The sequence below is a fragment of the Leiobunum rupestre genome, chromosome 11, assembly GCF_980474605.1.
Source record: "Leiobunum rupestre chromosome 11, qqLeiRupe1.1.hap1, whole genome shotgun sequence".
Taxonomy (NCBI): Eukaryota; Metazoa; Arthropoda; class Arachnida; order Opiliones; family Sclerosomatidae; genus Leiobunum; species Leiobunum rupestre.
Window position 1 is genome coordinate 3664956 of NC_143394.1, and position 24855 is coordinate 3689810.

General features: G+C 37.1%; 1 protein-coding gene across 1 annotated transcript; it reads left to right on the forward strand.

Moving 5' to 3' along the window:
- Positions 1–1241: 1241 nt before the first annotated feature.
- On the forward strand, positions 1242–9416 carry LOC149921142 (uncharacterized). The gene is made up of 6 exons (XM_090163364.1): positions 1242–1544; positions 1888–2099; positions 4297–4836; positions 5039–5464; positions 5547–5920; positions 6966–9416. The coding sequence occupies exons 2-6, from the start codon at positions 1928–1930 to the stop codon at positions 7428–7430; spliced, it is 1977 nt and encodes a 658-aa protein (XP_090019490.1). The 5' UTR covers positions 1242–1544; positions 1888–1927; the 3' UTR covers positions 7431–9416.
- Positions 9417–24855: the final 15439 nt, after the last annotated feature.

Consider the following 24855-nt stretch of genomic DNA (forward strand, 5'->3'; position numbering starts at 1 on the left):
GTTAAAAAGCACGTTACTTTTTCTTTATTTTGCCACAGAGCTTGCGTTGCCCTTTAATGTTTTACTATCAATAGATTTATTTATTTCCAAAGCAATTTTCATTGAATAAGTTGCTCAAAAATAATTTTCAAAGTATTATTTAAATTCTGTAAAATAGTACTAAAAAAGTGCCCTATATAATGTTAGTTGTTAGGTTCTCGATTGATTGCAGCGTTGCCAGACTTAAAAAACGAAATTATTGTATTCTTGCTTAAAAATTATTGATTCTTGGGATAAATTATTGCAATTCTCACACAGCCAATTTTAGCGTTAGCCGCGGGAAATTCAAAAATAAAATAGAGTAAATATTGAAATTTCAGCTATCTACGTTAAGCTTGTTTTCCACTAGCGCGCGTCATAATGTTATTTTCTTTACGCGCGTAAAAACGTTTGAACGTTTCAAAGCTGAGAAACGCGTCGTTGCGCGCGCCAGTGGAAAACAAGCATTATACTTATTTTACACTATAACGCTAAAGGATAAGTATTCCAAAATTTATTGCACATATTTAAAAAACTACAAATATAAATTTTTAAAATAGGAATGCGAGTCTTCGAACAAAATATATCTACATCTTAGATCTATGGGCGAGGCCGAAGCCAAAGTTCTCCGAACTGCCATAATCAAATAAAAAACTGACGATACATGAAAAAACATCTTAAACTAAAATTATTAAAATTATAGTACACAACTTTAAAATTATTGTAAATAAGCGTACAATATTGTACAAGCCTAAAATTATGGTACGACCAAAATTTTTAGCTAAAATTATTGTTTTGTTCAATAATTATGGTACGTCTGGCAACGCTGATTGATTGTCTATTTATTTTTGTTTAAACTCGTACATCTTTTTTGGTGACTACGCGCCATTCTCTAGCGCCATCTGTTAAGTCACAAATAAATTATAAGGCGCGTTATTTAATATTAATGTTCATTAATATCACATTAGTATTTCAAAACTAATTGAAATTGTTACATTTGAAGTGGTTAGCATGTCCTCTGCAAATCGCCCTGCTGCTTGAGAGCTATATTATAACAGACAACGTAATAGCTTAAAACGTTGACATCATAAAATCTAATTTTAAAGATTGCAGCCATGTTTCAAGTTGTTTCTGGCGATTTACACCTGAAAGTTTAGTTTTAATAAATACTTCTATCATTCAAATGGTGGAAATAGCGATTATGAGTCATTCAGTTTATTGGTTATTACGTTATGGTTTATAACAAAAGTTTAAATGAACAAGTTTATTGAAGGTCGCCTTCCCCTCCCCTTTAAAGCTCGCCGCCCCGAGAGTCCGAGTCTCCGAGATGTCCCCTTCGGCTAAACTAGACCTAGATAATCAATTGATCTTTTAATCTCATTTTAAACAAATTATTATAGTAATTCTAATTATCTATATCCTTTTATAAACATTTGTAAAGCGGCAATAGTAAGAAATGGTCAAGTTCTCTAGTTTATGGACTTTACTTGAACATAATTTTGAAGCTGACTCGTGTCCTGGAAATGGTAATTATTCTTTTTTGACATTCCTTTGATGCCAAGGCCCATAATTGAATAAAAGTTTAATTTACACACCTGTGTTCATTCATTTTATGATCCAAAGTAATTTAATCCTGGTTATTAAATATACAATAAACACCACATAAGATAATAAGTTTATATTTGAAAAGGGAAAAGTAAGCCATCTATGGATGCTTCTATGAACGTTATGATTTGCCAAGGTTTACTGAAATTTTAATGAATGTTAAAATATTAAATTTGAACTTGCATTGAAATATTCTGTAATATTTTTAAATCATCTACACAACTTTGTGATTTTTTAACTGAGAAGATTAACTTCTCTTTATAGGTCATGTATAGTAGGAAGTTTTTGAAGTTCATCCTCTGCCATGGATTTCTATTTTGGACGAGGGGTTGATGGGCATTCTATCGACCAGAGTGAAAACTATTCAGTGACTTCCACTTCAAGCGTAGCAGCTTATGATCGATCTTCTGTTTCGTCTTTCGGAGATAGAAGCTCTGGAAAAGTGCATCTTGGTGGTGGAACAGACAGCAGTAGAGGTAATGTGTTTTTTTTGTGGTGACGGGTCTAGGCAGTGGGAATATGAACAATATTTTGCCAAGACTTAATCCCCCCTTTAACTTTGACTTATTGGACAAAATCACCCCTTAAAGATGACTTCGGACCAAATGGAGCATAGTTTTTTCGTTTTCAGTAGGTACACTGGGACTAGTTTCAAAGTCAGTAGGTACGATTCACTATTTACGATGTTAGTAAATGATGATACACCAGGGCAAGCCAACCTTTTTAGTTCAAGGGCCAAATTCAAAGAGTTACAATTCGGCTGTTTTCTCAAAGGGAACGACAACATTACAAAATGCGCGCTAGATTTTAAAATTAGAATTCAAAATGAATAAAAGTTAAGTACGAGCCACTATACAATTATCGATTACTTTAGCGAGCCGCAATTTATAACATGGCGGGCCGCATGTTGGCCATCCCTGATATACACCCACGAAGATTATGAAGAATGGGGTTGGGGGATGCCAACACTTCATTGCATTTGGGGGAGATTTGGTCTTAAAAACGCACATTATGGGGATTATGTCTTAGATCCACTTCCTTGGGATCAAACATTTCTGAAAATCTTGTACATGTACCAAATAAAGGTTTGAAAATTTTCTAAATCTCCTTAAAAATCCTGAATTAAGGTTAAAAAATCTTGGAAGTTGGGGCGGTGAAAATCTTGGAAGTTGGGGCGGTGAAAATCTTGGAAGTTGGGGCGGTGTAAATCTTGTAAGTTGGGGCGGTGTAAATCTTGTAAGTTGGGGCGGTGTAAATCTTGGAAGTTGGGGCGGTGTAAATCTTGGAAGTTGGGGCGGTGTAAATCTTGGAAGTTGGGGCGGTGTAAATCTTGGAAGTTGGGGCGGTGTAAATCTTGGAAGTTGGGGCGGTGTAAATCTTGGAAGTTGGGGCGGTGTAAATCTTGGAAGTTGGGGCGGTGTAAATCTTGGAAGTTGGGGCGGTTAACAATTTAAACCTGTATTTAAATATAATGTCCAATCCCCATAAACTTCCACGTTATTAGGTGCATGTATCTTTTATGGTTTTCAGCTATTTTAGCAGTAAGCTTAATATTATAATTTAAAAATAATAAAATTAGGCTTACTGCTAAAGTATAATAAAAGATATACAACGAAATTTTCTTGTGCATCAGTGTTAAAACGTTTATTATAAAGCTTGACCGAGAATTACTATGTTGAGATTATGTTTATCCTTTTCCAAAACCCCTCATGCTCCAAAAGTAAGATCCATCCCTCTGAAAAAATCTAATCAGCACAATTTTATATTAAAAATGAGTTAATTTTTAATGTTTTCTGCCAAATCAATGGTATACTCCCTTCGCGTTACTGTCTCTAGGTAGCCCGATTTTCATTATATATTTTTCATTTGCCAGTTTGCAACTGTCACTCTAATTATAATACCAAAGGCTCAACCTTAGGGCCAAGTCTTCTATCGACTTTTAAGACCATTAATTCAGGCAGCCGGGTTATATTGTGTAGGAGGGTGGCGGCAAGCCCTTCATGTCACGCGGCCAATAGCTATCTACACTTACTACATGTATTACCATTAAACTCAACAAGTCTTTATGGAAAGGGGAAACTCTAAACTCTGGGAAAAACCCCTTTAACCAGTGAGGAGAGATCTTGCAAACTCAACGTGGGAGTAGTTCAGAGTTTTCATCCAGTACTGAACCAAAATCTGGTATTTAAAGTTCTAACTACTCCGTCACCCCACACCTCCCAATATGTTTTATTTATGGAATTAATCGGAAATTAATACCTTAATCGGCTCTTCTCCTTTAAACTATCAAAAATTCCTAAAACTTGCTGCAGTAATGTGTAAAGGACACCTTTCCAAAAAGGAAATTATCGTAGTTATGAATAAGGTAAAATAATAATAAAAACGTCTAAAGGGTTTGAGTTAATCTTTTGGGAATGTATTTATTTATCCTTGGGGATAATGACTGGTTAAGGCTTAAAAACTAAGTTAAAAAATTAAATGAGCCCAGTATCTTGTGCCTTCCCTAAAACCATCCAACGCAATTGAATGTTTTTGTTCAACTATATCTCTATTGGATTTTTCCATGAACCGTTTCAAATTTTTTTTTAAACGTACCACCCATTAAGTACACTACGAATAAATGTAAAACTATTGCCTTCATGTTTTTAATGCCATTCCCATGTCATTTTGTAGCTGGAAGCATTTGTATTGATTTGGAAAGAGACTGTGATAATAATGAAGTTGGAAACAGCCAGATGTTTGGGCAAGAAAATGTCCGATCCCCTTCTCCAGGAAACGATCTTGGCTATCATACTTTACTGGCTGGGCGACCCGTTGAAGGAACGAGTCAACCAGTGGCTCCCGTTTACAGAGCCGGCTATAGTCCCAAACCAAATAAAACAGTGAACAGTAATTTAAACCCAGGTTGTTATGCTCCAGCTCATTTCTCCTCAACCAACCGTCTGCGAAATGACAGTGGCTCTCAGAATCTCTTTTGCGAACCCGGAGTTCATTGGCCAACGAATAGGACTAATCTAATGTCTCCCAGAGTGTCATTTCCACGGACAAATCCCCCTGTACTACCCATGGATTCAACGCGACTCCATGATAATGCAATCATCCGTTCATCTCCCATTTCTTCGGTGTTGTCTATGCCCAGTTCATTTGGAAGTGCTATTACCACAGAAACAGCTTTGTCTGACACCGATAAGCTTTTAGCTTGTACGTATAAAGGTGAGTTTAATTTACCTCTTTATTTTTCAAGTGCTTTCCCAGCGTAAATTTAGGGAATTTATTTCAACTTTCTATAATGCATTGCAATGATTTTTTGTAAATTTAAAACATACTTTATAGTTTTGAAACATTTGTGAGTTTTTTTCTGAAATGGTCAATTATTGCTCCTAAGTCTTACCAGTGTGTGTAAATTTTTTTTCAGGGAAAAAGACATCCCGAAGCTCTTTCTTTGACAAGTTACCGGACGAAGTGACTTTAAAGATATTTTCATTTTTACCCAGCAATGAACTGTGTACTTGTGCACGTGTTTGCCGACGATGGTACTTTTTAGCTTGGGAGCCCCAGCTATGGGTCAATATTAACCTTAGTAGTGAAAAAATACAAGTAGACAAAGGCCTCAAAACTTTATTCAGACTACTCTGTCGAGATTCCCCAACTGTGTGTTTAACGGTGGAAAGGATTGCCCTCAATGGTTGCGTTAGACTCACTGATAAAGGACTAAATACCATCGCCAGACGATGTCCCGAACTGCGTTCATTGGAAATACGGGGTTGTGGGAATGTCACTAATTCAGGAGTTTCAGAAATTGTTACAAAATGTTTGAATTTGGAAAGATTAGAAGTTACAGGTAATTTTTTTATTTTCCTTTATGATAGAATCCAACTTTCGAAGGATAATTAATATTTTAAAAAATCTTTCAATATTTCTAGGCTGCTTTCTGTTGACCAACATTTCCCCGAGACCCCCTACTTTAGGGGCAAGTTGCAGTGCATCTGACAGCGGTCCTGATCATGCTGATCAAGGTTCTGTAGGGGGTTTGTCTACCAACCAAGCTCAACAGCAACAAACACAGCTAGAACAACCGATGGGCATGGTGTCTTCTAGGAGACTGAGAATACAACACTTAGATTTAACTGACTGCCACGCACTCGATGATTCCAGTCTCAAAAATGCTGTAAGCATTTGTCCCCAACTGACTCACCTTTACCTAAGAAGATGTGTACAAATTACCGACATTGGTATTAAAGCTGTCGCCAGCTATTGCATCATGCTAAGGGAGCTTAGCATCAGTGATTGTATGCAGGTATGTACATATATTAGACTACTTTCAACATATAAAATTTTTAAAGTTAGTTGATCTAACCTAGATTTGGTCCCTAAAGTACGCTATTTTCAATAAATGAGAAAATAATGAAATATTTTGGCACTTCTAATCAAAATGATCACAACTAAGTACACTAGGTAGTTTAGTGATAATTCCAAATTCAATTCAGCTTTTGAAATAATTTTCTTAAAATTATGATGTTTGCAATGGATTAATAATTATTGCACAGTGATATTCTGTCTCAGATAAAACACAAAAACGCTTGCTAATGGCAAAAACTATATCTACGCAATCTTGAAAACAGGGCATGGAATTAATCTTGTGCCCAGTTTCTCTCACATTCTCTAGCAAACGTTAACTGGAATATCTTTGCGCATTAATTAGTCCGTGGTATCTATTTAATCCCTTACCCCCAAATTATTTTCCAGATCTATTTAGAGAAACCTTTTTGTCAAAAATCTTGGATTAAATCTTCATCATTATGGGGCCGTTGCCTACTTTAGTTTCTATTCATTATTTACACTTATTTTATTTTAGATATAACACTAACACTTGTAAGTTTCCAATGGTGCTTGAAACTGTAAAAAGTCAGGCTTGGGCTTTTCATCCAGCTTTATCTATGAGGATATTCAACGGGTCAATGAAACGCATTGGCAGAAGCTCAGTTTTATTTTAATTCAAGAGCCTTTGGAAATCAAGCTTTAATAATAGTTTTTACACTTTAAGATATTCAGCAAAAACTAATTACTCTTACAAAAGCCCCTGAATGCCCGTAACTGATATTGATATTTCCTACTTGACACATTTTACTGCAATTCATGTGGACATTGTAACCTGACCACATTAAAAGTCTCCAAGATGATGGTGCAAAACCTCTATTTAATCGACTGGTACCCCAATTGTTCTGCCCCTGCAAAAATGTTTTTATAGAACCCTTTTACCTTAACAGCTAAAATATTAATTTGTACAAGAATAAAGGTGCTGTTGTACATTCTTTAAAAACTTATTTTCAATTTTTTTTTAGGTCACTGACTTTGGGATGTACGAATTGGCCAAGCTGGGTCCTTATCTCCGATATTTAAGTGTTGCCAAATGTGATCAAATCTCAGATGCTGGCATCAAACAAATAGCCAGGCACTGCTACAAGTTAAGGTATTTGAATGCCAGAGGCTGCGAAGCAGTTTCCGATGACAGTATGGAAATGTTAGCTCGTAGTTGCCCGAGATTAAGAGCTCTGGACATTGGAAAATGTGATGTGACTGACCAAGGACTTAAATTATTATCAGAACATTGTCCGAACTTAAAGAAATTGAGTGTGAAATCGTGTGACATGATTACTGATAAAGGAATTCAAGCGATAGCCTACTATTGCCGAGGCCTTCAACAATTGAATATTCAGGATTGTCATATTACTATTGAAGGATATAGAACTGTAAAAAAATTCTGTAAAAGATGCATTATAGAACATACAAATCCGGGTTTTTTTTAAATATCAATAGGTTAAAATACTTAATGGTTTTATTTTTATTTTTTATTTGTAATCTATAGTACCGTAGATATAGTTTAAAACTTTTAAATTTTAAATGTCTTAATTTTTGTTGTTTGGCTTTGCAATTAGCAGGTTGTGAAAATTACCTTATTTTCTATGCGCAACTATATTGATACTGTGTTATAAGTATCAAAAGTAAACACCACATAATAGGTCAATAGCAATTGTTCAATGAGAGCTTGTGACGCGGGAAAATATCTAACACTAATATCACATTATTGTACGCCATGTGATAGTAAATTCAGCATAAATTACATGTTGGTTAAGTATACCAACTAATTAGAATTAGTAACATCAAAGCTGCCTTAAAAATTTTTCTTTTGCATACTAGACCAGGTCTTAGCCCTGTTTGATTTGGAAGTGGCATGTTTCAGTGTTTTGTTGATTTTGCCAATATGTTAATTCCTAACAACGGCTTACTCAATAACAATGCAAAATAATTGTTTGGTAATGACTTGCCTTCTATTTCTACTACAATTAAATATTATACTCATTCTTCAGTGGCGTAGACAAGGTCAGGGTTTCCTTGTCCAAAGTCCCCCCCCCCCCCTTCAGTGTACTAAAATTCCACCCCCTTCTTGACCCCTCTCAGGTTGTTTACATAGATTGAGCCCCTCCCTTGAAGGATTTCTGGCTACGCCACTGTCATTCTTATAATAGATATTAATGGTCTGATGAATCTTAAAAGGATTTAAGCAGTTATTTTACAAATACAACAGGCCCCAGTGGCAATTCGCAACCAAAAATTATCGCAACATCCCTTTTGGTTCGCCATTGAAACCTAGATAGGTAGCGGCTTAAGCAGACACTATTAGGTTTTCCTCATCTTTATTCGTAAATTTGTCTTTAAAAATAATGATACTTGCATTTGTATAAAATTTTGGCATCATTTGCTTATATCTTTATGTTTATTTAAGAAAAAACATTCTTATGACTTCTTAATTTGTCTGTGAAGCTAGTGCTGTTACGCCACGTAGACTCATTTCGGTCGCAAATGGGATAGGGAAAATTTTGCAGAGATATGAATTAAAATTTTCAATTCATGGTCTCATGCAAGTAATTAATAGTTCTGCTTTCACTACCGTAATATCTCTCATACAAGTGCACAGTCAAAAGTTACGTAATTTTTAATTAGGTCCTCTAGTTTAACTGTCCATTTTTTAATAAAAACGAAAATGAAACATTGTGTCATGTATCGTCCTTCTATATTTCTACCATGCAATTTCTAAGCCTGAATGCCATAGCATTGTGATTTCTTCTTAAAAACCAAATTTAAAATTCCATCTGCTATATCCATTAGCATATGTTTTAACCACTATATGGCCAGGAGGATTACTATTTATCTTCTGGAGCAATGAGTATAGGCACTTAAGTAAATTTATTAATTAGTTCCATAGTTGTATTCATTGTACTAAATTTGATAACAGTGTAATTGTAACTTGGTTGGACCAAGAATGTTATGTATTTATACTTAGGGAGAATGAATATGTTGAGTGGATGGGCTTCATCTAATCCAAGGCTTCATAGCCAAGTTTTCCCTGTCACAAGATGGGAGAAGGAAAAAATGACATGCGTTGGAAAAATAAGTTTTAGGAAACATGAGATGTAGACCAAATTGAGATTTAATGGCGAATTATACTGACAGAGCATGAGGATTGGGAGAAACGTCTCAATTTAGTCATTCTATACGAGTGTAAATAATTACACATGCTTATAAATTTCTAGGTATGCCCCTAAAAGAGGGCATCCCTTAATGGGCAGGCTATAAAAAAGGTATGAAAATCATGTGCTATTATTATGAGCTACTTTAAAAATACCACTTTATTTTTGTGCGATAAATGCCAATAATACTGAAGTGTCAAACATAACATATTCTACTGATGTACAAAGATATTTGTACATCAATATATTTTTTAACAATGTCAGAAGGACGCTTTTTGTACTTCAATATGTAAATAATATTTATTGCGTTATATAATTTGTAATATTGAGGGTTAATTAAAATGGACTATTTTATTTATAAACTGTTATTTTCTATTTATATGATATTCTAAATACAGGGTGTCTCAGGTCTTTTTTTTTTCAAGTTCTGAAATTTAGAACTTTTTAATTTATAAATTTCGTAGTTTTATAAAAGTAATTTTTTCAGAATAACTGGATGTGAAAGGTTGGTGTATTTAGCTGCAATGGAGTTTTTTTTAAATGACATTTGGAATGTGCACCTATTATCCGTTTTTTGGCGATCACGTGTTTAAAATCGTATTAAAACATGATTTTGGCCTTGCTCGAAGCCTCGGAACATAGCCGTCTGTAATATGAACATTAATTTTTTTTAAATTGGCTCTTAGCTTCCGCAATTGAAAACCGCCAGGTGTCGGTAATATGGAGAAAAAACCACCCGTGTGACGTCAGCTTGCTAGTCAACTGCTTCATTTAAAGGTGGCGCGTGTGATTTTTCCATCGTTTTAATACATCAAATTAAGGCTTATTTGTTTACTTTTTATTGGGGGATCTTAAAATTCATTTTGTGCGTGAAAATACGAAGCCATGTTATGGTATAAAAGCAGGTAAATAAGCCTGCTATTCCTCGCAATGTAAAAGTACTGTCACGCGCAAAAACGTAATTTTGAAATCCAGGGTTCATACAAACATGGAAATCAGTGAAAATCTGGAAATATCAGTTAAATTTATTTAAAGCAAAAAAGTCAGGGAAAATGAAAATTTTCCTGAAAAATCAGGGAAAATAAAATTTGTTTTAGTATTACTGAAATTATTACTTGGTATTGAATTCATACGTTCTATCTTGACTATATTATATTAGAAAGTGTAACAGTAATGCTTTTAACATTTTAGAGACCCCTATTGTTTTAAAAAGTACACCTAGAAAATATTCAAAACTACTCTGGAAAACCTGGAAATATCAGGGAAAATGGTTTTTGAAATATTGTATGAACCCTGAAATCGGTCAATTATAACGTTACACATGTAATGCAATTGACATGAAAGAATTGTCTGCTTTTATTTAGTTCCAACATGGTTCTTTATTGTTTGATCAAAAATTGCTTGTCGACTAAAGAGCAAACTGACGTTGCTTTAACTAAAGTTAGTTTTCACAATTTCCTAAAAATGAAAAACTTCGACGGAAATGGGAACGGACAATTTTAGAAAAGATTCCTAATGACAATGAAAATAAACCAGTTACCTTGAACTTAGACGAAAATCAGCGTATTTGTAGTAAGCATTTCCTAGTTAGAATTTTGTACAAACATGTGCTGAGATATATTATATTATATTATATTGATATTACTCACTCTATTCACTTGTTTAATATTTTTAAAATCAAATATTTTAACTGATAAAGTATTTTGAGATATTTTCACAATCAAAAATGCTTTAAGTGATAAAGTACTTTGTTATATTTTCATAATTACATTGATATTTTAAGGCTTGGGGTGAAGCAAAATTTTAACTTTGAAAATTCCCGCTTCTTATCTTACCCATATTACAGCCATTTTATTTATTCCCGAAATCAGTTTTTACAGTGCAGAAAAAACGCAATTTTTTACCATTTTGAATTTTAAAAACGCTAAAAACGCAAACACAAAAGTACCGCCACTGCGTACGACCAGTGCCCCCGCCAGTAGTAGGCACAAGCCTATGTTAAAAAAATTAGGCCTATTTTAGGGCCCTCTATAAGTTAAAAACAATTGCCTCTGGGGCCTCCAAATGTGATTTTTAAATTTTATTTATTTTTAAAAACTGGTCATCTAGCCCCCTAAAAAAAGAACTCCCATTCAATTCCAATTTCCAAGAGTCCTAAATGGCCCTAACAATTTACAAAACGTTCTCTTTTGAACCACCTATACTCGAAATCAATATTACTTGAGTACACAACCAAAGGCAGCGAACTCTGTGGTTTCTGCTTTTGGTAGTGTACTCTGTTAACATTGATATAGAGTATGTGACAAAAGACTGGCCCGGGATGGGGAAGTCCGTCGTGCAAGGAAAGCAGCAAAAAAAACCACCTGTTCGCCTCAGTGATAACTTAGCTCCAACCAACACAATAAACATAAGCTTAGTTTCAAGGAATTCTACAAAAGGGGCATAAAGTGAGAAACTAGATTTCTTTAATACGACTTAAACCCTTGCAACGCTTAAACGAAGGTAAATTCCCGCGGAGCTGAAGTCGAAGCGTAAAGCATCGTACCAGTCACTACTTTGAATAGAGAGCGTACTGAGGATAAAGCCCCATTTTCATGCTCGCTGGTAGCGGGTAAAAATCGACCAAATCCGCTTCAGCTATACACTTTTTCACTTTCCGCGTCGATCTGTTTCAAACAGATATTTTAGCTTTATTTTCACGCTTGCGAGTGGCGGAAGCGAATTTTGACGATTTTATCCGCGACCAGCGAGCATGAAAATGGGGCTTTAGGGTTTTTTCTTTTTTACACTTTGTCCCTTTTGCGAAATCACGTGATATCAGTGACCACTGATCGTAGAGAAAGGACCTAGACCTTCGGTGGTCGGACTTGTCCCAGACACGGCCGTCTCGATATCTGCTCAGCGTTGCCAGACTTAAAAAACGAAATTATTGTATTCTTGCTTAAAAATTATTGATTCTTGGGATAAATTATTGCAATTCTCACACGGCCAATTTTAGCGTTAGCCGCGGGAAATTCAAAAATAAAATAGAGTAAATATTGAAATTTCAGCTATCTACGTTAAAGCTTGTTTTCCACTAGCGCGCGTCATAATGTTATTTTCTTTACGCGCGTAAAAACGTTTGAACGTTTCAAAGCTGAGAAACGCGTCGTTGCGCGCGCCAGTGGAAAACAAGCATTATACTTATTTTACACTATAACGCTAAAGGATAAGTATTCCAAAATTTATTGCACATATTTAAAAAACTACAAATATAAATTTTTAAAATAGGAATGCGAGTCTTCGAACAAAATATATCTACATCTTAGATCTATGGGCGAGGCCGAAGCCAAAGTTCTCCGAACTGCCATAATCAAATAAAAAACTGACGATACATGAAAAAACATCTTAAACTAAAATTATTAAAATTATAGTACACAACTTTAAAATTATTGTAAATAAGCGTACAATATTGTACAAGCCTAAAATTATGGTACGACCAAAATTTTTAGCTAAAATTATTGTTTTGTACAATAATTATGGTACGTCTGGCAACGCTGGATCTGCTTCGCGCTCATAGCGGCCCAGCAGGCAAAGATTTCCTCTCCTATGTATTTCCGCGAATACCTTTTTTTAACACTAGGAGCGCTGTCCGAGCCCCCCCTTAAATGTAAAAAATCAGCGGGATATTTAATAGTTTTCTATGGCGGTAAATTCAACTAGTTAATCATTTTTGCATTGTTTTTCAAAAACTTTTGGAAAGTTTGGGATATACAACTTATGATTTGATCTTTATCTAATAAGTTTTCATTTAAAACATTTATTTAATTAAAGTAATATGCTTATATTGAGTTATATTAGTTAATTGCTAAGCCTAACCAAAGTTTATTTTGTTTTTCATAGGTTTCAAGTTTTTAAACCAGTATTCACATTTATTTTATCAGAATTTTAAATAAATAACCAAAATATTATTCATATTATTTAATAAATAGCTTTATTATTCTTTAAATTAAGTTCACATTTCTCAAACTTTAGTTTTAAAATCAGAACAAGTGTCCATTCTTTGCTAGAAAATTATTTTCCTCAATATCTAGAAAAAGTTCAAACCGACTGCGAGAAGAAAATATTGACAAAGGAAACATATGAATCTATTAGAATAACTTCATTGTCTACAATATCTTGCGTGTCATACCTCCTTAAATATGGTTTCCAGTTTGTCGTGACAAGAAATGTAACGAGCGATGCTATTGAAATGTTTTTCAGCATTCTCAGGCAAATGGCTGGAGGGAATGACATGCTGGATGCAAGAGCCACTATATTCAGTTTGGAATCCATCCTTAAGAGATGCACTATATCATTATTTATTTATTTAGAGGTTATCTACAAAGCCGCATAGGCCAACTTATGTGTAGACTTACAGAATCGCAGGATTAAAAATGAACAGAATATAAAAAATTGTATAAAAGTAAGCAAAAAAAAAATAATAATAGTAATAATAATGAGAATAATTAAAAGCAAAAAGCAAAGCCAACATTAAGAAAACGAGTAAAAAATAATTACGAGATCATGACCAGGCAGATAAATGTTCAGATAATAAATAGCGGAATTTGTGATAGTTAGATTGTGTCACAATATTTGATGGCAAAGCATTCCAATCGGTATTGAAACTATGGGAAAAAGAATTTAGTCAAAAACCTAAAACATCTAACGTTCCCCAAGACAGCTTCACAGATCTATCAGCCATGATTGATACTAGACTCGATGAATTTTCCACTATTTTTAACGGCAATGAAGTTACATTACCATCTGAAGTTACTGACATACTAAATGCTTTGGACGGCTAGCAAGTATCGCATACTTGGCTGATTATGTAGTACAAATCCTAGAAGAAAAACATTTTTGCGAATTGTGCCTAATTCTGACTCACCATTTAAATTATCCGACAGAGGAAACCTTAGGTATCCCCAGCAAAGCTTTATCATGTTAATGGCTAATATTGGATATAGTAACAACATTCTAGAGAGAGCTGTACCCTATCTTTGGGATTCACCTGCAATTTTTAAAAACATTGAAATCCACTTGTGGCCAAAAATTGCTCTATGCCCTTACATCCAATGTGATTTGAATAATAATCACCCGAATGAAATTGCTGATTTAATTTGTAGAAAGGTCGTACCCCTAATTATCACAAATACTACCAAAACTCTGTCCGCAAAATTTTAGAAAGTGAAAGAACTTGTGCAAAAGTACTCAAGTCGTAAATTCTAAATTTTTCCTATCTATTGTTTAGTTGTGTATCATTCAGTGGGAAATCCACCTTGGTTTATTATATTTATCAGATTTAAATACCTTCTAAGTTTCCATCACTATTTTCATTCATAGAGATCTTCCAAGTGACAGTTAGTTAATCCATGCCAGTATAAATCATCATTATACTCTTCCATAAACTGCAACCTTGTACCTCTTCGTGGTGGAAGGGAGTAACAGGTGGAGGGGCAACCCTTCATGCTGGCCAACTAAGGCTCTGCTTCTTCCTTAAGCTAAGGTGGGTGGTATCGTGCTGAGGGCTGAGTGGTACCGGGGAAGCGAAATTACGGTATCGTGAACGATCCCCTCGGGGAACCAGGCGACACCCCGTTGTATTTTAGCCTTCCGCCCGGACAGAGGATTAAGGGCGGTGACCTTCTACTTTCCTCTTTTCTCGTGGGATCTTTTATGAATTCCAACAACAAAAAACAAAACAAAAAACCATCGGGCAAGGGTCTGTCTTTGACAGCACCCTGCTCTAGCCAGGGGAAGGGTGTATCTCAGGATACTACCCTCCCTTCCACAAGTTCAGGTCGTGGGTCTGTCGTGGAGGATACCGAGCCCATGGTGCTAGGGTCTGCCTCTGGCAGTACCCAGCATCAGAAGCCGGAGTCTACCAAAGACAGTACCCCGACGGAGGGAAGCAAGGTAAGTGCTTCTAATGCTCGTACTCGCAAGAGGAACAGGCGTCGTAAGACAAACAAGAAGGTGGCAGACGACTCTCCAAAGGGTAACTCCTCTTCTAACAAGAGAACAAGGGAGTCAGATCAAGACTCTCCTAGCTCTCAACAACAGGCTGCCAAGAAGTCCAAACCACTAACCTTCAGTGAAGCTGTGGGTTCGATGCGGATGGCCATCATTAAAGAAGGCTTTCCCTCGAACGGCTTAACCGAGGCAGAAATGGGCACCATCCAGCGTGGAGTTCTGGAGAGGATTGACGGGATACCTTCGGGTAACCCTCTTCCTCAATTCCTGCAATTCCAGCTGAAAGGAGGTGCCCTGGTTTACCTGTGTAAGGATGACTTCACAGGTAAATGGTTAAGCCAGGAGTTCGACCGCAACGAACAGGTTCTCCAGGGAACGAAGCTTTTGGTAACAAAAGCCAGTGACCTGCCGAAACCTTTTAAGGTCGCTCTCCGTACAAGGGACGTCTGGACGAAGGACCCTAAAGTGCTCCTCAGGCGTCTTCAAGCCTTCAACGGTGCGCTGAACACCAGCCGCTGGAAGGTGCTGGGCAAATCCGAGGAACCGGCTGCCATCCGTTGGATTTTTCTAATGGATGGTGAGTCGGTCAACGCCATCAAAGCGGCAGGATTTGCCGCTCAGACAGGTTTGGATAGGGGTATCTTTAAGATACTCAGTCAACCAAATCAAACCTCAGTCGTAAGTGCTGTAGAGGGTGTGGATAATCCTACACCTATTAATGATTCCAAGTCTAACGACTCGGTAATTTCAGGACTAGAGGACCTAGAGCCTCTGCTCAGCGATTACTCGGAAGGGGATACGCTGACAGAGGACATCAAGAACCTCAGTGTCTCGGACGGTGAAGAGGTCCAAGGCATGGTGGCTCAGCCAGATGGAGCAGTGGTGGGGGAGACTGGTGGTACTAACCTAACCAGCGGGAGTGGTGTGGTTTCCACACCCCCAACTGGAGGGGGCGGTGTCACTGGTCAACCTCCAATCTAGGCCCGTCGCCATGAGCATTAAGGTGGTGCAGATAAATCTTCATCACTGCAAGGCAGCCTCCGCTGTACTTTGTCGAAGGCTTGCTAAGGAGCAAATTGATGTTGCTCTTATTCAGGAGCCTTGGATTGCCAGGGGTAAAATCCTTGGTCTTAATAGTGCAGGTAATATCTATTATGACCATAATTCCGTTTCTCCTAGAGCTTGTATTTTGGTACGCAAGGACATTCATGCCCTTCCGCTCTCAATCTATCACTCTAGGGACACTGCAGTGGTTAAAATCATTTCCCCTTCTGCTGATGGGAATGATGAACTCACGCTGGCTTCTGCTTACTTTCCCTACGATGATGCTCTGCCCCCACCATCACAGGAGGTGACCAATCTGGTCAACCACTGTGAGCGGTCGGGAAAGAAACTCATTATAGGTTGTGATGCAAATGCTCACCATGTTATCTGGGGCAGCAGTAACTGCAACGATCGTGGTGATAAACTAATGGAATATGTGGTTAGTACGAAACTCCATATTCTTAATAGGAACAATGAACCAACTTTTGTTACTCGTAACAGAAGTGAGGTCATTGATCTCACGCTGTGCACAGAAAATGTCGCAGCTCTTATTAATGACTGGCATGTGTCTAGTGAACCATCACTGTCGGATCACAGACACATTTGCTATACAGTCAGGATGAAAGTGGTTCAGGTTTGTACCGAACTTCGTAATCCCAGGCGAACTAATTGGCCTGGTTTTAGGGATGATCTAAATCTTCATCTGCAGGATGATAAGCCTAGGCTGTCATCGGTGCTGGATTTTGATTTGGCTGTTGATCGCATGCAACATGCCATTATCGACTCCTACCACCGTAACTGTCCGGTGAAGTCTGCCAACCAGCCAAGGCTAGTTCCTTGGTGGAACCTTGAGATTGGCAGGCTTCGCAAAGAGTCTAGGAGGCTCTTTAACAATGCTAAGAGGTCGGGTGACTGGGTTGCCTACAAGCAAACCCTCACTGCGTACCATAAGGCCATCCGCGAGGCCAAGAGGGACTCGTGGAGGAATTTCTGTGAGAATATCTCTGATATTCCTAGTACGGCAAAGTTAATGAAAATTATGGCCAACGATAAGACTAAACATCTTGACACTATCAAGTTGAAAGATGGCAGTCATTCTTCGTCGGGTAAGGAGACACTAACTCATATGTTAGATGTACACTTTCCCGACTCCAGAATTACAAACAGTACTGATTCTGACCCCCTTCCTATTAGGATTGCACGTACCAAAAGGGAGGACTGGGCGGTGGCGAATAAAATTGTCACGCACTCGAGACTTATTTGGGCTATAAAGTCTTATAAGCCCTATAAGTCTCCGGGGCCGGATGGGATACTTCCCATTCTGTTGCAGGAGGGCATTGACGTTGTCTGCCCAATGCTGAGTAGAATCTATAGGGCTTGTATTGCCCTTGGATATATTCCTAGCACCTGGAAGCTTTCTAGGGTGATCTTTATTCCGAAGCCAGGGAAATCTAACTATCTCGAGGCTAAGGCTTTTAGACCAATCAGTTTGACTTCTTTTTTTCTAAAGATTTTGGAGAAATTGGTAGACAACTATATTAGGGGAGAGGTTATTTCTCATATACCTCTCTCGACGGCTCAGTATGCCTACCAAAAAGGCAAATCTACTGAGACTGCCCTTCATGGCATAACCAATTGCATTGAAAGGGCTATTAACTTTAAGGAAATAGCATTAGCTGTTTTCCTTGATATTGAGGGCGCCTTTGATAAGGTGTCCAGCGCAGTCATCATGAAGGCTGCTAAGCGCTTTGGCATTAATGACACTCTGTGTCTCTGGCTCAAAGCTATGCTGACGAATCGTGTGGTGGTATCCTCCCTGCTCGGTGAATCCCTTATGATCTCCACCAGCCGTGGTTGCCCGCAAGGTGGTGTTCTATCACCTCTGCTGTGGTGCCTGGTTGTGGATGAGCTTTTGGTGAGGCTAGACAGGGATGGGTGCCGCTGCTTCGGCTATGCCGACGATATCGCCATCATCTTTACGGGAAAATTCCCCAACACTACTAGCGATTTAGTGAGAAGGGCTCTTGCATCAGTGGAAAAATGGTGCAGGGAAGTTGGTCTTACGGTTAATCCTAGTAAAACGGTACTTGTTCCTTTTACTCGTAAAAGGCTGCAAAACTCTTTTAATGATATCTCCTTATTTGGGACTATTTTGAGGGAAAGCACGGAGGTGAAGTACCTTGGTGTTATTCTTGACAACAAACTAACGTGGAAGCCTCACCTTGACTGTGTAGTTAAGAAGGCCAAGATGTTACTTTGGAGGACTAGAAGTGCAGTTAGCAGGTCATGGGGGCTTAGCCCTAAAGTGGCCTTCTGGCTGTACACCATGATCATCAGACCACTGCTCTCTTATGCTGCAGTGGTCTGGTGGCCAAGAGTCCGAATTAAGACTGTGCAGAGCGATCTGCGCACCCTTCAAAGGCTGGCTTGTGTCAGCATCACAGGAGCTATGAGAACAGCCCCAAGTGCTTCTCTAGAAATTCTCCTGAACATTCTTCCTCTTCATCTTTTTATAGAAGAAGCTGCTGCTATGGGAGCCTATAGGCTCAACCAGAATGGTTGGTGGAAGGCGAATACTTGGGATAATAGCCACACCAAGATCTTTCGGGAAATTTCATGTCAGTTACCTGTATATCTCATGGGTTCTGATTTGATGACTACGAAGCTGCATTTTAGTAAGTCCTTCAATACTTATTTTCCGAGCCGTACAGAGTGGGCCAATCATAGTACCCTCGGGGCCAGAGGAGAAATCGTCTGGTTTACCGATGGGTCTAAGACCCGCTCTGGCTCAGGTTCGGGGATGTATTGCCTTACTAGCAATCTCGGCTTCTTTGAAAGCCTTGGTGTCTATGCTAGTGTTTTCCAGGCGGAAATTGCCGCTATCTGCTTCTGTGTTGATTTTTGTCTTAAGAAGAAGCTTCATGGCAAGGTTATCCAAATTTATTCGGATAGTCAAGCAGCCCTCAAGGCTCTCAACCAGTTTCAGGTCTCTTCAAAACTGGTTTACAGCTGTTTGAACCTCCTCTCGGAGCTAGGCACCAATAATAAAGTTCAGCTCTATTGGGTTCCTGGCCATCGGGGGTACTATGGTAATGAGAGGGCCGATGTCTTAGCCAAGAAGGGGGCAGAGGCTGGGTTCTTTGGTCCTGAACCTGCCGTTCCTATCCCCTCTAGCATAGTTCGCGGCCTTATCTCTAACTCCATGACTGACCGTCAACTCAAGCTTTGGCTTGAGATGGATGGCCAAAGGCAGGCTAAAGAGTTTATCTCGGGCCCCTCTAGGCAGAGAGCTAAGGAGCTGCTCTCGCTTTCCAAATCTAATATCAGGTTGGTCATTGGCCTACTAACAGGTCACTGTCTCCTTAACAGACATCTTCACCTGATTGGAATCAGTGATGATCCAATCTGTAGGGCATGTCAGGCTGAGGAGGAAACCGCCTCTCATGTGCTTTGTAGGTGCGATTACTACGCGGCCCAAAGATTCGAGCATCTTGGTATGCATCAACTGGAAACTTCTGATTTCTATAATATGCCGGCCAAGAGGATTCTCCGTTTTGTGTCGGATATTGGACTTTTTAAGTCTTAAGGTTCGGGTTTTGCACAATGGACCTCTGGTCGACGTGCGCGAACGGGCATTCCCAAAGCCCTTCACCCCTTCATCAATAATAATAATAATAATAATAATCATCATTATATGTTAACTCATATTCCACCTAGTCAACACATATAAATTATCACACGTTAACCCATATTTCAACTAGTCAATATTTGAATAAATAATCATACTATGTTAAACAATATTCCAACTAGTCCTGTATAAATTATCATTATAATACATCATCCTATATTCTAACTATTATGTATTATTAAACTTATTTTGGCTCTTAAAAAAACAAGTTAATACCTTAATAATAAACTTTTACATAATCTTCAAGAGAAGTCACATTTGTTTTCTTTTAAAATTCATTTATTTTACTAGTTTAATTCAATTAAGTTTTTAAACATTAATACAAAACACAAGCCTTTGGAAGTTACTACATAACAAAAATACAGCTGTAAGGAGTTTATGTTTATATTTTTATACAGAAACGTCGACGGTGACTTCTGGCTCCAGAATGACCAAATTTCAATAACGTTTTTCAAAACTTTACTTTGCGTTAAAAAATCTGAAGAGGTGTTTAATTTTTTTATTATTAATTAACTTAAATATTACAAAAAAAATATTTTACAAAAAATTACACATTACGCGATAATAATTGAAATTCCAAAGTTCCGCGCCGTTCCTCCCATTCGATAACATGGCTGTGAATTTTCTCAAGGGGGGGCCAGACTAGCGCCATAAAACGATGTGAGAAGTTTTTGAACTAATTTCCCATACGCGATTTTCGTACGATCGCCTGGGCCGCTATGAGCGCGAAGCAGATCTCGAGACGGCCGTGTCCCAGATAACGCGCGTTTCTTCATTTCGTTTTCTGCTCCTGATTCCTGAACAAACAGGTAGTTCCAGAAGAAAATAGGGGGAAGTACGCTTCTAGTCAGCATTGGAAAGGCGTCACTTTTCACGAATTTTCGCGCCAGAACGGTTTGGCGGGAAATCGCGGATGAATACATCGTTTAAATAATAAATTTTTATCAAATTGAACAATCGTAACATATTGTCCTTTTCATTATCTGCTAAATGAGCTAAGGCGTCTTTACTCTCGTCGTTTATCGCCGTGTTGAAACAAAACAAAAGTGGAACTACTTTTTCATTTTGGTTAATTATGCGTAAAAAGGTGTTTTCGTGGGTCACACGACGCCTTCTACAGCTCAAAGCTACAGATACGTACTTCTCCTATTTTCTTCTGGTAGTTCTCAATTTCGATTCTCTCCCAGTCAAATTTTTTCAAAGTCTCTTCCGAGACTAACTTTGCCAAACAGCCTTTTTAAAGGCTATTTAGCTGTTTTAAGCTAATTTTTAAACAGCCTTTTTCAAGGCTAATTAGCTATTCTAGCTAAATTATTCAAAAAGCCTTTTTTAAGGCTAATTAGCTATTATAGAAAAAATATTTAAACAGCTTTTTTCAGGGCTTTGATATAGCTGGTATTATTAAAAAGTCTGTTTGAAGACTACATAAAGCTTTAACTATTAGTATATAATAGTAGCATTTTGAAATATGAGTAACAGAAAATTTTTATCTGGGTCCCAAAAACGAGAAAAACGGAAAAGGGAAGATATAGTTTCGTTAGTAGTCAGAAAGGTGCAATGGCACGTTTTTTGAAATCGTCGGCGCAAAGCCATAACTATAGTTCTGAGAAAAACCTAGTCAAAGAATTGGGAAAGGGTTTAGAATCTTTGGGGACTGATAACAGTCACTGTTTTAGTAATACTGCTGAAGTTCTTCCAAACGTCAGTACTGATATGGAAATGGAACTAACTCATGAAGGAGAAATTGCAGAAGTAATTGCAAACCCCAACTCTAACCATGCACAAAATACATCAAACAACGTGTCCAATTCAAAAGAAATGGGCTTACACGCGTTGAATAACTTGGATATTAGTCTAGATAAAGATTGCCTTCCAGTTCAGCCTAAACTAAATCCTTTTCCTAAAAGATTAATTGGCGGTAAAAATCGAGGTTTCAATTCTTCTTGGTATGACAAATATCAAATGATTGAATATTCAGTTGCAAAGGATGCAGTACTGTATTGTTTTTGTTGCCGTAATTTTTTAGGCAGTAGAAACACTGCATTTCTAAAGGGATTTTCGGATTGGAAAAATATGGGGAGACAATTCGAAGAACACTTCACTTCCAGCAAATCTTCTCACCAACTAACCTACAAAATGTACTTAGACTACATGGAATCCAAATCCCGTGGATCAATAGACTAGACGTTATTAGAAACAGAGAGGCAGTAGCGGCGCCAGCAATAGGCCGGGGTAGGCCTGGGCCTACTTGAAATATTGGTAGGGGCCTCCAAAAGTGGTCTTAAAGGCCGACTACATAAATCTTCGGTTTACTCTGGCTTTCACTGGAAGTAGGCGGACGTACTGCATGGTACACGTGTATTGCAGTAAGCCTACTTCCAGTGAAAGACAGAGTAAACCGAAGATTTATGTAGTCGGCCTTTAAGGGGCCTCCAAAATTTAATATATGGGCCTCAAAATTATTTCATATAAAAAATTCTGTAATTTGTTTGCGAAATAATTTATTTATTTATTAATTTTCCAATATTCAATGCGAGTTATTGGCTTAACGACACTGATGTTTTTATTCCTTTCAAAGGTACGAGTAACTTTTATTGGACAGTAGATTATTTTTTAGTTTTAATTTTTCTTGAACGCTACTATATCGAAATTGTATCTTTAATTTTATCTTTACAAGTTAATGGTTCTTAAACTTACTTTACTTACAACAAAGATAATATTATCTTTGCTTACAAGGAGACGACCCGAGGTGTTACACACCGATTTTGTTCAAACTCGGGGGATTGGACCTTCATGTAACATGAAAAAATCCTAAAGTGATTTTATTCAATGGGCAACGGTTTTGACATATCGACGAAAAATGTTTTTGACAACACAAAATGAAAATTTTCCCATTGAAAATAACAATAAAAAACTTTAAAAATTGAAAAAATTTAAAATACCAAAATTATAAAAAATTGATAAAAATTGACGAAAAAAATCAAAATTGATCACATTTTGTCAATTTGAACCAAATAAGTGAAAATGAATCGATATGGCTAAAATTTAAAAAATGTGAGAAAAAAATAAAAAAAATACAAACATTGACAAAAATATTTCAAAATTGATTGAAATAATTATTTTTCAAAATTGATACAAAAAAAAATTAAAAAAAATATTGATCAAAAACAGTAGTTTCGATCAAAAATCATAGGAATTGACGGTAATTTATAAGTGGTGTAAAATTTTATTAATGTATAGATAAATTGCAATTTTTTTGAAAAACAAAGTATTTATTTTGGTCAATTTGATCAAATTCCAAAAAAATCAGGGAAATATCAGGGAAATTTTAAATATTTAACCAAAACCTGGATATATCAGGGAAATTCGTTTGAGTCTGGAAGCGCCTTAATAATGATATATAATTTTTTTCGATTAAACGAAAACATACGGTGTTTTAGCACCGGGAAATATCAGGGAAATTTCCAGGAGAAAACCTGGAAATATCAAGGAAATTAATTTTCCAAATGTTGTATTTAACGAAACGGTATTTTTTTTAAAGGCCTAGGTTTTCTTATGCCTGTTTTCGTTTAAGTTTACTTCCCGCCGCGCAAATATCCTTATGGTAGGCCAACGTGTTCGGCGGTTGGCCTACCACCAGGTAAACTTAAAGGAAAACAGGCAGAAGAAAACCTAGGCCTTTAAACATAAGGTATAATATGGAACTATGGAACGCCAAACCGGCAGAAAAGGAATATAATCGCAAATAAATAATAGGGATGGCGAAAAAATGATAGGAAACGCAAATAAATAATAGGGATCGTAAAAAAATAATAGTGATCTTAAAAAAATGATAAGACCATGAAAAAATGATAAGATCGCGAAAAAATGAAATGACCGCGAAAAAATGAAATGACCGCGAAAAAATGATATGACCGCGAAAAAATGATAAGATCGTAAAAAATGATAAGATCGCGAAAAAAATGATAGGATCGCGAAAAAATGATAGGATCGCGAAAAAATGATAGGATCGCGAAAAAAATGATAGGATCGCGAAAAAATGATAGGATCGCGAAAAAATGATAGGATCGCGAAAAAATGATAGGATCGCGAAAAAATGATAGGATCGCGAAAAAATGATAGGATCGCGAAAAAATGATAGGATCGCGAAAAAATGATAGGATCGCGAAAAAAATGATAGGATCGCGAAAAAATGATAGGATCGCGAAAAAATGATAGGATCGCGAAAAAAATGATAGGATCGCGAAAAAAATGATAGGATCGCGTAAAAAATGATAAGATCGCGAAAAAAATGATAGGATCGCGAAAAAATGATAGGATCGCGAAAAAATGATAGGATCGCGAAAAAATGATAGGAAACGCAAATAAATAATAGGGATCGTAAAAAAATAATAGTGATCTTAAAAAAATGATAAGACCATGAAAAAATGATAAGATCGCGAAAAAATGAAATGACCGCGAAAAAATGAAATGACCGCGAAAAAATGATATGACCGCGAAAAAATGATAAGATCGTAAAAAATGATAAGATCGCGAAAAAAATGATAGGATCGCGAAAAAATGATAGGATCGCGAAAAAATGATAGGATCGCGAAAAAAATGATAGGATCGCGAAAAAATGATAGGATCGCGAAAAAATGATAGGATCGCGAAAAAATGATAGGATCGCGAAAAAATGATAGGATCGCGAAAAAATGATAGGATCGCGAAAAAATGATAGGATCGCGAAAAAATGATAGGATCGCGAAAAAATGATAGGATCGCGAAAAAAATGATAGGATCGCGAAAAAATGATAGGATCGCGAAAAAATGATAGGATCGCGAAAAAAATGATAGGATCGCGAAAAAAATGATAGGATCGCGTAAAAAATGATAAGATCGCGAAAAAAATGATAGGATCGCGAAAAAATGATAGGATCGCGAAAAAATGATAGGATCGCGAAAAAATGATAGGATCGCGAAAAAATGATAGGATCGCGA

Coding starts and splice junctions, on each gene's coding strand:
- LOC149921142 (XM_090163364.1), top strand. CDS start 1,928: ATGGATTTCTATTTTGGACGAGGGGTTGATGGGCATTCTATCGACCAG. Junction 2,100..4,296: donor TGGAACAGACAGCAGTAGAG/GTAATGTGTTTT, acceptor GTCATTTTGTAG/CTGGAAGCATTTGTATTGAT. Junction 5,921..6,965: donor GCATCAGTGATTGTATGCAG/GTATGTACATAT, acceptor ATTTTTTTTTAG/GTCACTGACTTTGGGATGTA.